Genomic DNA, 14720 nt, shown 5'->3' on the forward strand with positions numbered 1-14720 from the left:
TGAAAAAACATTGATTGGAGATTATCAAAGCTGAACTACCTGTGAGTATTACATCTATTTACAATGTTGGATAGTCGTAATGGTTAAGTTTCTGTGCCATTATTTAGTAGATTTTTATAGTTAAAACCATTTCGAGTCCTGATAGCTAGTGGTGTGATGTCGAAAATATCCAAAAGAAATTGATTATTTCATTTCTTATCCTAAGAAGATAAGTTAAATTGATCTTTGTGTTGTCTAAATACACCGTGCTACAAATTTCAGATGAGCTACGCTCTGCCCCCATGTATAAAAGGTTTCTAAGATACTAAGTCATTCCAGTTAGAAATATGTAGCCCACGTTATGGTGGAACCATCTGGTTTTATCCATTTATTGGTAAAATTAAGATTCCGGACAACATTAATTAGATTATGGTCATTTACCATATATGTTCCGATTTCGGAGCTCTCGCTAATTTTATAGGCCATTCAAGTTACATTAAACATGCTCCGACTTTGACAGAAGAGCGGATCATTTCAATCATTACAGCAGGGTTGAAACCGTACTATATTCAACACCTAGATTACGAGTCTTTTGACACTTTAGATGCGTTTATCCAGGCTCTCTATACGTTAGAAGCAAATTAATGTAAAATTAGAAATAGGAAAAAGAGAAAAAATAGATGCACGTATTAAGAAAGTGTATAAGAAGAAGTGTAGAAAAGGGAAGTGTAGGTGTTCGTCATCTGATTCTAAATCAGAATCTACTGTTACCGACAGTTCTTCGTCCGAGTCCGAGGACGAGATTACGTCACATACGCACAGGAAAAATGGAAAGAAAGCAGGATTAGGATTAGGATTTTAGATTTCTGGGCTCTCGGCAACTAAGGCCATTTAGCCAGTCACATTTTTGAGGGATGACTGTCCTCGGCGAGCACACAATCCGGGGAAAGGGAAGGAAGAAAGGATTGGGGAAGGAAGGAAGCGGCCTGGGACCTATAAGTTAGGTACCACCCCGGCATTTGCCTGGTTTGAATGAGGAAAACCTCATTTAGGGTAGCTGGCCTGAGAAAGCGTTCTTACACCTTTTCGACCGAGTGCCCCCACCGGGAATCGAGCCCGGGACCGCTCGCACCGAAGGAGAGAGCGTTAGCGACTACACTACTCGGGGCCACTAAAAAGAAAGCAATTCATACTCCACCTCAAATTAGTGTTGCCCAAGAGAAAAAAGTCAAGAAGAGGAGCTTTTTTTAAAAAAAAATCCAACACGAGACTAGTCACATTACAACTCTCGTTTCGTTTTCGAGACGACTCAAGAATTGACAAAGAGATTAAAAGTATGTATCAACGTTTAATGATACATCAGTCACTACACAATCTACTTCAATAATACATTTGATTTAAATGTTCTTACACAACAAGACGAATTTTGTTCATAGATTTACAAAACAACACTATAAAAAATAAAACAGCATTGAAACTCTTTTAGTACAGATGATGAGAGGGAAATATATCGAGAGTGTGTTTATAAAGTGTGATTCGCGTTTCCAAAAGCGTTCTTTCTCCGAAAATGTATCTAGTGTATCTAGTATGACATTTAAAATACTTCTTCTCGGCAAACAGTTTAAAAACAAAGTGATGACATACATGTTGCATTTCTTATACATACATCTGGGACATACTTGGACAACACAGTATCTACAAAGGGTAAATATGTGTTATCTGGACGTGTTCAAAGAGTGTTGGTAATGTGTACAGTGTCCTACTGTGTCTAAAAGTAGTTTCTATATTTCTTTTCAATGGAGAGAAAAATGTCGAGACGAGACTGGTCTGGTGGTAAATTCGCTAGACAAGAAGATAAAACCTATTTCTCGTTTCGACTACTTGGCAACACTACTAATCATCTTTAACTGGCGGATATAGCATCCGTACTAATTAAACTAAGATTTGAATGACAAGAAAAATTAACCTATTGCAGGGTTTTCAAACATGGATACTATGGAAGAGGTGGGCGCTGAAATGCGCCGGTTTGGTTGGCCAGATTATTTAGTATTTGCTGTTATGTTGGTGGTCTCTGGAGCTATTGGTGTTTATTATGGATTCTATGCTAAACAAAAAACAACAGCCGAATATCTGGTTGGAGGACGCAGTATGAGTACTGTTCCTGTCTCGTTCTCGCTTGTAGCCACGTAAGTATGGGGGGTGAACTTCTCAGTAATAATCATGTATGTAGCTTGAAAAAAGTAGATTCTATTGTCTGTTTAAAAGTTTGTAAAATTTCAACTTTGATGTCATATGTAGCTGAATGAGGTTACAGACGCAGATATTACAAATTTTTGTAATGAAAATTCCTTCTTTATATAAATGCATATACAGACATTGTAATTTTTCACAATCCAAAATTCCACAACCTTAAAATCTGAAGGCACAACTTTACAAGTAGGAATTACGCCAAACGGTTATGATACAGGCTAACACTTCAACACTTAATATGTATCTATAAAAGAGTTCCTGAGTGGCTGGCTGATCAGTGGCCAGTACAAACCATTTAAGCTAGAAACTTGAAATTTTAATACTTCATACGGTTTTTTACATAAAGTGGCACTAAGAAGTTATTTTTCTGGAAATTTTGCGTGGATAGGAGCAGGGGAATATGGTTGGGAATTCTTTTTATATTAAGATGTCCACACCTTGAAATCTGTAAACGTTAGAGACATGAAGTTTAGTATTTAAATTTCTAATTCACATTAACTAGACACATGTTTAAAGTTTTTTTGATAATTGACCCGGAAAGAAAAAGAAGGAGTGGGAAGAAAACAGAAGGGGATTATAACTATAATAAGATCTCCATATATATCGAGATCTCTTGAAGTTTGAAACATGTAATTTGATACTTAGACTTTTCATTTAAAATAATTAATTATATGTTGGAGCGTTTTTAGATATTCGTCTTAGCAAAAAAGGAAGAAATAGATTTCGGAGTAGTACACTAATTTGCACATACTACGTGTCGTATATTTTGCTAGACTTAGTGTAGAGACGAATTCTATATGAAAGATGCAGAAGGATGAACAGCTAATATTGTCCGCAGTAACACACCAGCGCATTTGATAGTTTCATATAAAAATCTCTGGTCAGAAATTTAAAATGTGGAACAAGTAGTGAAGTCAAAAGACGCAGAGAGAAGCAAATATCAGAAGTTAGACGGACGTGATCTATTTCAATTTGCTTTCCATTATTTAGCACAGGGTAACAACCAATAGTGGGGAACAACAACAAAAGAAAGTAGTAGTAGCAGGTGTGTACGTTAGTGTTATTAATTGTATAATATATCATTCTGCCTTCTAACAGAGTCTCTGGTAATTCATACTTACAGACACGACCTACAACTTTACGTTAAAGGTATATCAAATTGAATCTTGTATTTGATTGAATAATTTTATGCATATAACTAATAAGAACATACGCCGTTAATGATACAATCTCCCGAATTAGATAGTGCTGCCTTACTTAAAGGTACCAACGGATGGCGTCTCATAGTAGAGCGCTTAGTTCTATTCCCTATCCTAAGGCGGAAATTATGGTGGACTACCGGAATTCGTATCTTTGTCTACTGCCTGCAGAAGCACAGTACCATTGCTCCTATAATTAAATAACTTAAGTGTTACTGATCTTAATTAATATACGTGTTCATAGACACTGAGTAGACCGAGCACAACTGAAGGAAGTTCTGAAAGTAACCATGTGGTTGATTTGACTAACAGTGAAAGTAATACACTAAAATTGAAACTGTTAGAGAGATTTGGGTATTAAATGCAGCTGTATAGTAAGTCACAAAGTCTAGTTAAGCTTCGAGACAAGCCTCATACTTAAAAAGTTTTCAATATTATTAAAAAAATTTTAAAGCATGTAAATCAATAATAGACATTTCTTTCTTTGTCAGTGTCAGTGTCTTTTGTTTGTTATGTTTGTTATAATTTATAGAAACGCAAGAAGATTCATTTGCTCTGAACATGGAAACAATTCAAGTATAAGTTTTGAGGATACGAGATAGCTATATTTTTGATAGCAACTGTATAATTGATCTAAAATCTTCATATGATTTTGTCAAACACATGGCATGCATCTGTTACATTTGATAATTAATAAAGATGTGGATATATTGCTTGTACTACTGCATAGTTTGTAAAGATATTTTAAATCTTCGTAAAGTTTACTGTCTGGTTTAGAATTTCAAAACTTAATATTCATTATTATCTTTTAGCTTTGTTTCTGGAATAACTTTGTTGGGTACTCCTTCCGAAATCTACGTGTTTGGAACACAATATTATGTTTTAATGTTAGGCGTGATATTAATGGGTTTCATCATACACTTTATGTATCTTCCAGTCTTTCATCGACTTCAAATCACATCTACTTATGAAGTAAGTATCTATATATATATATTGTTTGTATTTAGTTTTAGATTGAACTTTAATTGGTATTGAAAATAACAGCGTAACACTGAGAATTGTCAAAATGAATCGCCCGGAGGAAAATTTTACATTGCATTCAGATATTAAATGTCACATTCAGCATTATTGAAGATCTGGTATAAATGTAGGAAAAATTTTGTTCAAATTTCCATGAAATAGGTGCTATTTCATTGGGAGTATCTGCGAAAAATCGGATATCTTACTCAAAGGTAAAGGAGCACTGGGACTGGTCATTTATTTGTTTATTTACTTATTGATGAAGTGACATTAGCAATTATCCAACCGCAACAGATTGTCTAGATGAAGAATTATAAAAATAATTATTACAAAACTGCAAAAATTATAGTTTAAAAGTTTACATTTTTACGTATGTTTGTTATGTTCTAGAAGAAGTATAGAAGTCTTGCTTTTCACAAGTTACTAATTATTATTTCCATATCTTTCTAAATCTTATTATGGGAATTTCGTATACGGAATCAACTAATTACTGTGTATACTATTAGTACTACTACAAAAAACTACATCATGAAAATGTAGTACGTGTTTAAGGAATTTGTACTCAATATTTCATTTATTTTTATTAGTTTTTAAATACTAGTAATAATTTTTAAGTCAAGTTTCTCCTGTCGGCTGCAAACTGAAATCGACTTCTGAAGATATTCTCTTTGTTCTTTTAACTCTAACGTGCTGTATATTAGTTCTTTTAGGTCTTTTGTAGTGATTACTGCAACCGTACACTACACAGTTACGCATTCTTGCATTAACAACAAATCGAAGAGAAAAGAATTTCCAATTGTCGCTTACACACCGCACCTTTATTATTATTATTATTATTATTATTATTATTATTATTATTATTATTATTATTATTATTATTATTATTATTATTATTATTTTACTATATCGTGTAGCTCAGATGACGTCGTAGTTACTACGACACTCCAAGCCACGTGCACATGCAACCACCTTATTCTCTTCACACTACGATACCACCTATCTACAGTGGCATAACATTGTGCTCTTTACCAGAACAGTTGAAGCAACTCCACATACGGAAACACAACTTTAGGAACATAAGCTAGTAGTTCATTCTTTAGCCCCACTTTTTATCCCACAACTCGTGGAACGAACTTATTTTGTTTATATTCTGTAGCTCTATTTCAAAATTTTATTTGATGTTTCAAATTGTTTTCTTTTTCAATCATAGATAAACTTTGAGATTATATTTTGATATACAATGCACACTTTGTTCCGAGATTTTCATTGTTTTATGTAAAGCAAATTACTTCAGTTTTTTTTTAAAAGTAAACATAATTTAGTTCATAAACGTTTTGTTAAGATTTGGTAATCGTTAACGCAATACTCATATCCTTATTTTATATGTTTATAGATTCGTGTTTCAAAATTTTCATTTCATTGTATTACTTTTTTTTTTATTTTTAGTATTTAGATCGTCGATTCAATAGAAGTGTTCGTGTTTTGGGATCTCTTCTATTTGCTATTACAATTGTGAGTATTAAAATGTAATGTTTCTGAAGTTACATGAATTACATGAATTACATGAATAGTGTATATTGCAAGTGATTGTATATATACTATGTATACATTATATCTTAAGGCAACATTCAAATTACCTTAAAACTTTGCATAATTTGCTACTCTCTTCATAGTCATTGTAATCTTGAGGAAATGTAATAACACGATTTTGCATTTTAAAGGTTAGGAAGTTTAAAAATACATTATTTGCTTAAGCTTGTATTTTTCTTTAGATTGTGTGACGTAAACACATTATCCGTGAGTTTCTAAAGAAATCTAATCCCGCAAAAACATCACATTTGTTAATTTCCTTGTATTGAAGATAATATTAAATTGTGACCATATAAGGACGAAATTTAATGACTTTTATTGTCAAGAATATTAGAAAAGAGGAATATCTGTTTTTGTATTATATCATTTACAGCATTTAAGAAAAGTGATAATAAGTGGGTTTGTATTTATGTCGTAAACAAATAAGTATTGATTGTGCAAGCCTTTACCAGCATTTTCTTCCCAAGCATCTAGATTTCTCTTTTTTCAGACAAAATCTCCTTACATCTTAATATGTATTATGACCAAAGAACGCCCCCCTCAAGTAAATAGACTAACTGCTATTCTAAAACGTAGGATACTTTCTTTATATCGATAACTGCATAATTCGATATCTTATTTGCAAAATTCAAATCTGTGTTTTAAATTCTTTATTGGATTTGGATTGGTAATATTTAGAAATTAAGAAAAAATAGAAATTGTTCTATCAATTAAAAATTATGGAGTTTCATGTGGGTTAAGGAACAAACAGTAGTGATCTCATTGTTAAATGATTGATATTTGCACTTTTGGCACAGCTAATTCACGTTTGATTGTCAACTAGAGTTCGTATGGTTTGGATTTAACGTTAGACGGCGTATTTTTTTATAAAGTTCTGGTGTCTGAAAAGGCATTGGAATTAAAGCTAAGTCAGTTGTACAAATAGCTAATTAAAAATCTGAAACAAGACATTATACTTTATTTCTATACGTTGTTTTGTAGAGTATGACACTTCGAAGCATGTATGTTATATGCAGGGGTAAAAGTGAATCTGAAAAGGTTGGACACATGATGTCACGTCGTACTCCGTGCCTATCTTCGCCCATTGTAATTTTTAAGGAATTATGGGGGGATGCCATGGTTAATTTTGAACGTGTAGGGATGCCGTCCCCCCGCGTTCCTCCTCCCCTTTAATCTTGGTTACATGTAGTAATAGACAGTGGGAATATTCCCGGTGGAAAGTAAAATAAAAAATGAATATTCGCGGATTTTTTCCTGGTATAGAAATTCCCGGGAAGGAATTTACTTCCATTTCTTTATTTTCCAAATTATATGAACCGCATGACTAATTACTTTATTTTCATTTATAATGATTTACTTCTAGGTTTTAAATAATTTAGAGGCTAAAAAATTAAAGTTCGTTGACTGTACTTTATATAACTAATAATATGATTTTTTAAAGTTCCATTTCCATTTGCTTTAAACAGTACCAAAATACTAATTTACAAATGATGAAAACGTAGTAGTTTGTAAAGTGATGTCGAAATGCATGCACCCCGAACCACCGTTAGTAATAGACGTCGGTCTGTCTGCTGCCTCAGACTCGAATATCTGAAGAGGTACTCGGACTTCTCTTACATGTGAATTAACGCATGAAATTTCGAGAAGAAGGAAGGAAGAAAGTTTGTGTGTGGCAATGTTACGTGGAAAATTATAAAGATAAGTCACTATCTTGCAAATATTGTGAACATAAATGTGTATGCGAAAATGTTGATAAAATGGTGAGACATGTGAATGGTGTGGCAGTTATCAAACCTAATTTGTTTATAACATATAAAAATTTAATATGTTTATAATATCAATAGTAGAATGTTTAGAAAATCCACTTACATATAAATTTAGACATTTTAACAGTGTAAAAGTATGCGGACTTACTATACTATAGCCACCGCCAGCTTATAGAAATATTTTTTGTGGACGCTCTGTACATTTCGTAAGGATAGTGATTATTTTTTCGATTTATACTTTATTCTGAGACGCAAATAAGTTGTTTCTTCGGTAGGAATTGCTTCTTTCCCACGCAAGTCTTTCATCGTTTTTTCATATATATATTTAAAACATTGCTTTGTGGTGAGAACATTTCAGTAAGCGACGAAGCCTCTCAGTGTTTCTCCCTGCCTTATTAATATGCACAGTATATATTCTACGGTTATTTGGAACTGAATTAAGAGCTTTCTTTAATCGTTTATGGATATACTGCGATTGGAGCACATCAAGTGCAGAAGCGACTGAATGGCACCAGCCACATCGCTTTAGCAGTTCGTTATCTGTTCTTTCACACGCCCGAGCTATCGCAATGTCTCGTGCGTGGTGGCCAGTGGAGTAAAATTGTCGTCAACTCTTTTTTTATGATCTATTTGCATGTATATACAGGTGATTTAACCTGAGTGCTTTCAAGAATGAACTGCCAACATTGATTAATGCACCAACGCAATTCGTATCTCGAACCTCTTGGTTCGGAGATTGTTACTCCATGTTTCGAGGCAGCAACCACGCATGTCGCGTCAAGCATGAAGTATACTATTGTGCTAAGGGGCACTAGCTATTAGCCGGCGAAGAACGTTTTCTTTTGGCTAGCCCCAATCAATAAGTCCCAGGTTCATATACCTTATGCGTAAAGTTATAAACGCGCCCTCCAATATTAGCATTCCCCTTTGGAGATTATGTAATTTTACCGAAGACTCGTGTCGACTCTTCAGAACTGTTTGGAGCAGCAAGTAGATTACTACGAGGGATTATTCCGGCGACACTTCCCCCAGTGCTAATCCCCCAAGTGCGTCAATGGTGTGAGAAAAGCATTTATAGTGAAATCTCAATTATAATATGTATACATATCAAAGTGACAAAGGGCTACAATATAGTGAAAAAGTAAAGTGTCATTTTAATAATGGAAATAATTATACGTATTCAGTGTTAAGTGTTGTGATCGTTTCTCTTCGTTATTTTTATTTTTAATAGTATTTTAATAAATAAGTGTAGTTCATTTAACCCAGTGTTTTTTCGTTGTGTGTATGAGTGATGTTTGTGTGTGTTATGATTTGGATGACCGTCTGATCGTCCGTGAGGTTTTCAAGACGTGACATTCGAACTTCTCGGCGCCTAATGCTCATTTTATCATTGAAACCGACGAGCAATTTGGGGACAATCTTGTAATCCCTTCTTGGAGAGGTCCTTCAAGGTGCTACCGAGGTAAGTCCAGGTCTCAGGAGAATACTACTACGACCAGGCGATTGCATATAAATGGTACCCGAACAGTGACCCGATACTCTGGGCGATTACAATGCTATTTTACCCACATATTTACGTGCATAGAACGTATTGTAAGTAATTATACATTTATGTGTACTCACGAAATATAATAAAACGTTAATAACATAATACCGTTCAGAATATACATTTTAAGGAATCGTCTGGAGACAACACTAATAATATACTGTGAGAAAAAAAGAATTTAACTTTGAAATCATAATATAGTAATAGAATGCAATTTTCTTTGTACATAAATTCCCAGAAAATTCCAATTTTGTGGAATCTTCCCGGGAATATTCCCAAAAGATATCTGCCCGGGAATTTACAAATCACTAGTTACATTTTGTCTTTAGTACTTTTCTTTTACGTAGCTTTATTCAAAGGCTAAAACGTACGAAGGTACGAAAAGTTTGAAATAAAGATGATCTTTGTTTTCATGAACAATAAAATGTTTTTCCGCAACTGTAGCTCTCCTTCGTTTGGGAAAATGTCACGGAACTTCATAATACAAGGCAACAGTGTTGAATTCAGGGACGTTCAAGGGGGGCTGAGCCCCTAGAATATATATGAGCCTTCTCTAGAATATCTATACATATGCATTAAAATATTTGCGTTTTTCTGTTTAATGTTTTTTTTGGAAATAAAAGAGACTTAAAACCAAAGATTTTTTTGTTTGTTAAAAACAATTAGTTTTTTTCTTTTGTCCAATCCAATTGTTCAATGTAACAAAGCGCGTCATCGTATAAAGTCAAAGTTAAATAAAAGTTTGAAAATTAAACGGCTTGACAAACATCTTGGCATTTGAAGGCGGCTTTCGAAGTTCCTTTAAACGCTGCTAGCAAATGACAGGCCAGCGGTATGGCCACGTTTATTTTATACACATCCACGTCTATCCTCTGCCACCTGATCGCGCTGTAGTTTGTCTGCTTAGCCATAGCCACAGCCCTTAGCAATCGGCAACGTCGCGTCAGAGCTTGCGTTTTATTCGTTTAGTTGAAATTCCAAGATATTTGTCACGGGCTTTAGATACAGACGCACTAAAACGCTTTACAATGTTAGTTAATGAAAAATGGCAATATGTTGGTTATTGCAACCAACCAGATAATAACAAGTCGCGTATTTTGTTGCGTCAGATTCCTGCTACTCTTTTACAATCTAGAACAGTGTCCCCTCTTAAATTTTTATTGCCCCTCCTTGTACGAAAGTCTCAATTCAACACTGCATGTCAATTATGCTCCAAACTAGAAGCGCGAATTAATGTATTTGAGTATTATGAGAAATAGTTTTTGCCGCAAGTAAGATTTTCGCTCAACTGAAAATTGTTTGTACGTTAGCGGCAGCCCATTGCGCCAGGTAGGAGGCAGCACAATTACCGAAAACTTAATTGTAAACTATTATGACTTGGCAGACTGAGCCATCTTGCGTCTAAAATAAGAATTAACAATATATACATATTTTTGTCTGTTTGTGCAACTAACTGTTTTGAGGTTTCCATATTACTGCTGCACACATACGGAAATGCTTTGTTATTATTATGAATAGGATTCACAATGTAATAAAGTACTAACTTTAATATGTAGCCTATTTTTTCTTTAATGTATGATTTTAGCTTACATGGACGCCTGTCGTTATATACGTACCAGCTCTTGCTTTTAACCAAGGTAAGTTTACAAAAGTCATATAACTTAAATAATTTTCTGTGTATTTATCTAGGTTTGAAGTTTTCACTTGCGCATCTTATTTTATTTAAAGTTTCTATACCTTTTTCTTCTGAAACATTATTCTCGACATTCAATATTCATGCGATGGGCTTATAACAGCTTAATTTCGGAGTACCAGATTTTAATTTTTGGAGGAGATAAAAAAAGTTGTTATGGAATTAAATTAATCTGCTCCCAACAAAACGTGATTTCAGAGTGTTAAACTTTAGTTAGTAATTGGAAAGTACTCGTGGTCCCTTAATTATTTTTTGCTTAAAAGCAATGACGTGACGTCTACCATATCGAGTAGAAATGCACGAGCAGCTGCTGGAAAATTCGTAGCCTAACTCAGAGGGAGTACACGGGTAATGCTGAAATTTAAGTTATTCTATATACTACCCCCGAGGTTCAATACACTCCTTGTACAGTGCTCCAGTGGACCAGTTAAAAACAATGGAGACTTCTTCACAGCACTGTTCGTAGCATTACCTTTATTAGATCTAAAGTAGCGTCTTTCAAGTGTTATTTTAGTTTGGGAAGTAATAGTTAGACGGAGCTAAATCTATGGAATAAGGATGATCTAACACTGAATCCGTAGATCATGCAGTGTCAGTTGTGTTTGTAGTGCTTGATGGACAAGTGTACTCTCCTGAAGGAACAACATTCTTTTATTTTCCTTTTCCGCAGCCTTGCACTTTAATTTTTTCTCTCATTTTGTGACTCATGCAGAGATTCTGCATTACCGTAAATGTCTGACCCGTGGGCAGGTAGTCTATGAGTACGACTCCATCCTCATCCCAGAAGAATGTAGCAAACTGATTCTCAGCCTACTTCTGTATTTTGAACTTCTTGGGAAGTGGGGGTAAAGAGTGCTATCACTCCATTGACTATTGTTTTGTTTGAGTATCGTGGTGATACAAACCTATTTTGCCCATGGTTACTATTCGTGACAAAATTGATCTTCATTACGGTCAAAATGAAATAATTCTTTCCTTGATACCGTTACTCTTTCACTCTTTTGATCTCGTAACAATTTTTTGGGAACCCATTATGGTGAGAACCTGCGCATGCCCAGGTCATTATGAATTATGCTACTGACGTGTTCCAGAGAAATGCCCACAATTTCTGACACCCATTTTGCTGAAATTCTGCAATTTTCAAGAATAATATTACGAATTGCATCCACGATTTCGGGGACAGTCACTGCTTTTGGTTACCCTGGATATAAAGCATCGTCTATTTAGAAATCACCACGTTTAAACTAACTTACTTCTTCATCATTGTATATAACGGAGGAGAGTCCCGTAATGCTTCACTGATTTCCTCATGAATTTACTTGAATCACTTTCCTTGGTGGAACAAAAATGTTATGACAGCCTTGATCTCCATTTTATGAGAGCGAATTCTTAGTTAAAAGTTTTACTTGAAGTAAGTTTAATTTATAATTATATAATATGAGAACAAAAATAAAATACACATTGTACTGTAATGTAAGTCTAACATAACAAAAATATTTTTGGTATGAAAAGTAGCTGCTCCCCTAAGAAATTAATGCTGGCGTCGTCACTGGTTACTACAAGTCCTTAAGAGCCTAATGATTGATGCATCAATTGTAAGGAGATATATTTCGCTTTATTTATCTATGTTTAAGCCCAAGACAGCTGTACTTTTTAGAAAGAAATGGGAGGACAGAAATTCTATTTCTTTTTTAAAGATTGTGCATCCGTAACCAATGAAAATGTGTAGTTTGACATTTAAAATAAACAAACGTTTCCTCTAAATATATATATATATATATATATATATATATATATATATATATATATATATATATATATATATATATATTCATGCTTGAAAATTGTTCCTCTCATTGAAGCAGTGGTGTCATTAAAAATTAGCCAGTTAGTTCATTATTGGAAATTTACTAGTATACAATGTTTTTTAAAACTTACTAGCAGCTTTAGTTGGAAATTTACTACTAGTATTTTTTATACATTTTTTATGGGTGAATTATTTCCTTTTATTGTAATTTACTAACGTAGAATTTTTGAACTATGAAAAACACACTTTCAGTGTTGCGGGAGAAGAAAGATTCTGGAAGTGTAGTTTATATTGTACGACTTGTATTTTGCTCTTGAAGTCGACAGTTGACAGTGAATTTGATAGTAGAAACTCTGAACACTTTTTTTTTTTAATTTTCCCTATCTTATTCAATTTTAAAATAAATTATTTCTGTGGATATAAACAAACGAGTGAAAGGATTCAACTTGTTCCTTCACAAATTTGTTGCAAGAATATGTACAAATTTACCAACCACTTACAAAGCATATGTATTGATCCAACGGGAATATACCTTTTGCATTAGGCAAAACAAGCTACTATTGACAATGTTAGAATATCATATCACTTGCTTTAATAAAATATATAAGTATAGTTACCAATAGCAAAGATAAATGGTCATAATGACCTTTCAATAATGATTCAAGATGTAAATGGTAAACGACTAGAGAGCTAGATAGATAGAAAATTGCTTATTCCATGATCATTTCTTTACTAGACTATCACAAGAAGTAAGACACTAAATAGTAATAGGGTAAAAGTCATTCTTTACTCTCCTATTCAAATACTCATATACAAAAAACTATAATATACCAGTACATTGGAAATTCGCAGTTGTAATATTTTAATTGAATTTTACTTAAAAAGATCATTACTCTGAATTTTTTTTATTATAACTTATTCACTGGAAATTTCTTGTCATTGCATTTTTGCTGAAACATTTTGTTACGAAAGTGTATGTACGCATTTTTTTTTAAATCAGGAAGCAAGAAAATATTATAGCAGTTTAATCCATACAATAACATGTGAGGTTTCTCTGATAGAGACATACCATATTTTACATAACTGAAAATCAATTACAAATTAATTAATTTCTGTCAAAGTTTCAGACAAAATATAAATATGAAATTCGTATGACCCATGATATTTCTCTACTTTAGATAACACCTGCTTTCTTAATATCTATTTCTGTGATTTCATTCATTTCAGTGACGGGGGTTAACATTCATTTCGTGACACCTGTGGTGTGTATTGTGTGCATATTTTACACAAGTGTTGTAAGTATTCCGCTACCTAATTCTCCTGTTGAAACAATATATCACATAGTAAATGCTAAAAGTTGCTTGCGTTCCCAGCTTCGCATAAACGGAAAGAACCAGCACTACTTGAATATTTGTTGTAATTTTCTATGTGTATTCATTAGTTAATGCAACCTCCTTGTAAAATGTACTTATTTAACATTACATGTACGCTATATCAGTGACATAAATTTTATATTGTGTCCTGGAATATTATTTTCCAATTATTTTGTCAGATAGGTATTAATTTAAAATATTCTCTCTGTGCGACGTGTGGTATATCCCATTATGCAATATCTACATTTAGTCAGAAAGTTTCCAAAATTATGTGTTATATAGTATTGATAGTAATTAGTGAAAGTAGCTTTATTCCTCACTACCTCAGTTGCTCCTGCCATTTTGTGAAACTTTTGAGAAACACAAGTTTGGAAACCTTCCCAGATCAGCCATGGTATTTAATATGACACCATCTTATCTTATTGTTATCTTATAACCCATTTTCAGAATATAAGACAGAAGAAAGTCTCTTAGAGCGAGATTTGGAGCGTAGAGAG

At 33.5% G+C, this 14720-nt stretch overlaps 1 protein-coding gene across 1 annotated transcript in view; it reads left to right on the forward strand.

Annotated features, from left to right (window-relative positions):
• Nucleotides 1-1965: 1965 nt before the first annotated feature.
• Nucleotides 1966-14720, forward strand: part of LOC145667970 (sodium-coupled monocarboxylate transporter 1-like) — a 50545-nt gene continuing 37790 nt past the window's right edge. Inside the window, exons 1-5 of the mRNA XM_081735395.1 lie at nucleotides 1966-2165; nucleotides 4241-4400; nucleotides 5895-5960; nucleotides 10936-10987; nucleotides 14078-14145. Of these exons, the coding sequence (XP_081591521.1) occupies nucleotides 1966-2165; nucleotides 4241-4400; nucleotides 5895-5960; nucleotides 10936-10987; nucleotides 14078-14145 (546 nt within the window). The remainder of the gene's footprint in view (nucleotides 2166-4240; nucleotides 4401-5894; nucleotides 5961-10935; nucleotides 10988-14077; nucleotides 14146-14720) is intronic.

Source organism: Thermobia domestica, chromosome 13 (genome assembly GCF_964235325.1).
Source record: "Thermobia domestica chromosome 13, izTheDome1.hap1.1, whole genome shotgun sequence".
In the NCBI taxonomy this organism is placed as follows: domain Eukaryota; kingdom Metazoa; phylum Arthropoda; class Insecta; order Zygentoma; family Lepismatidae; genus Thermobia; species Thermobia domestica.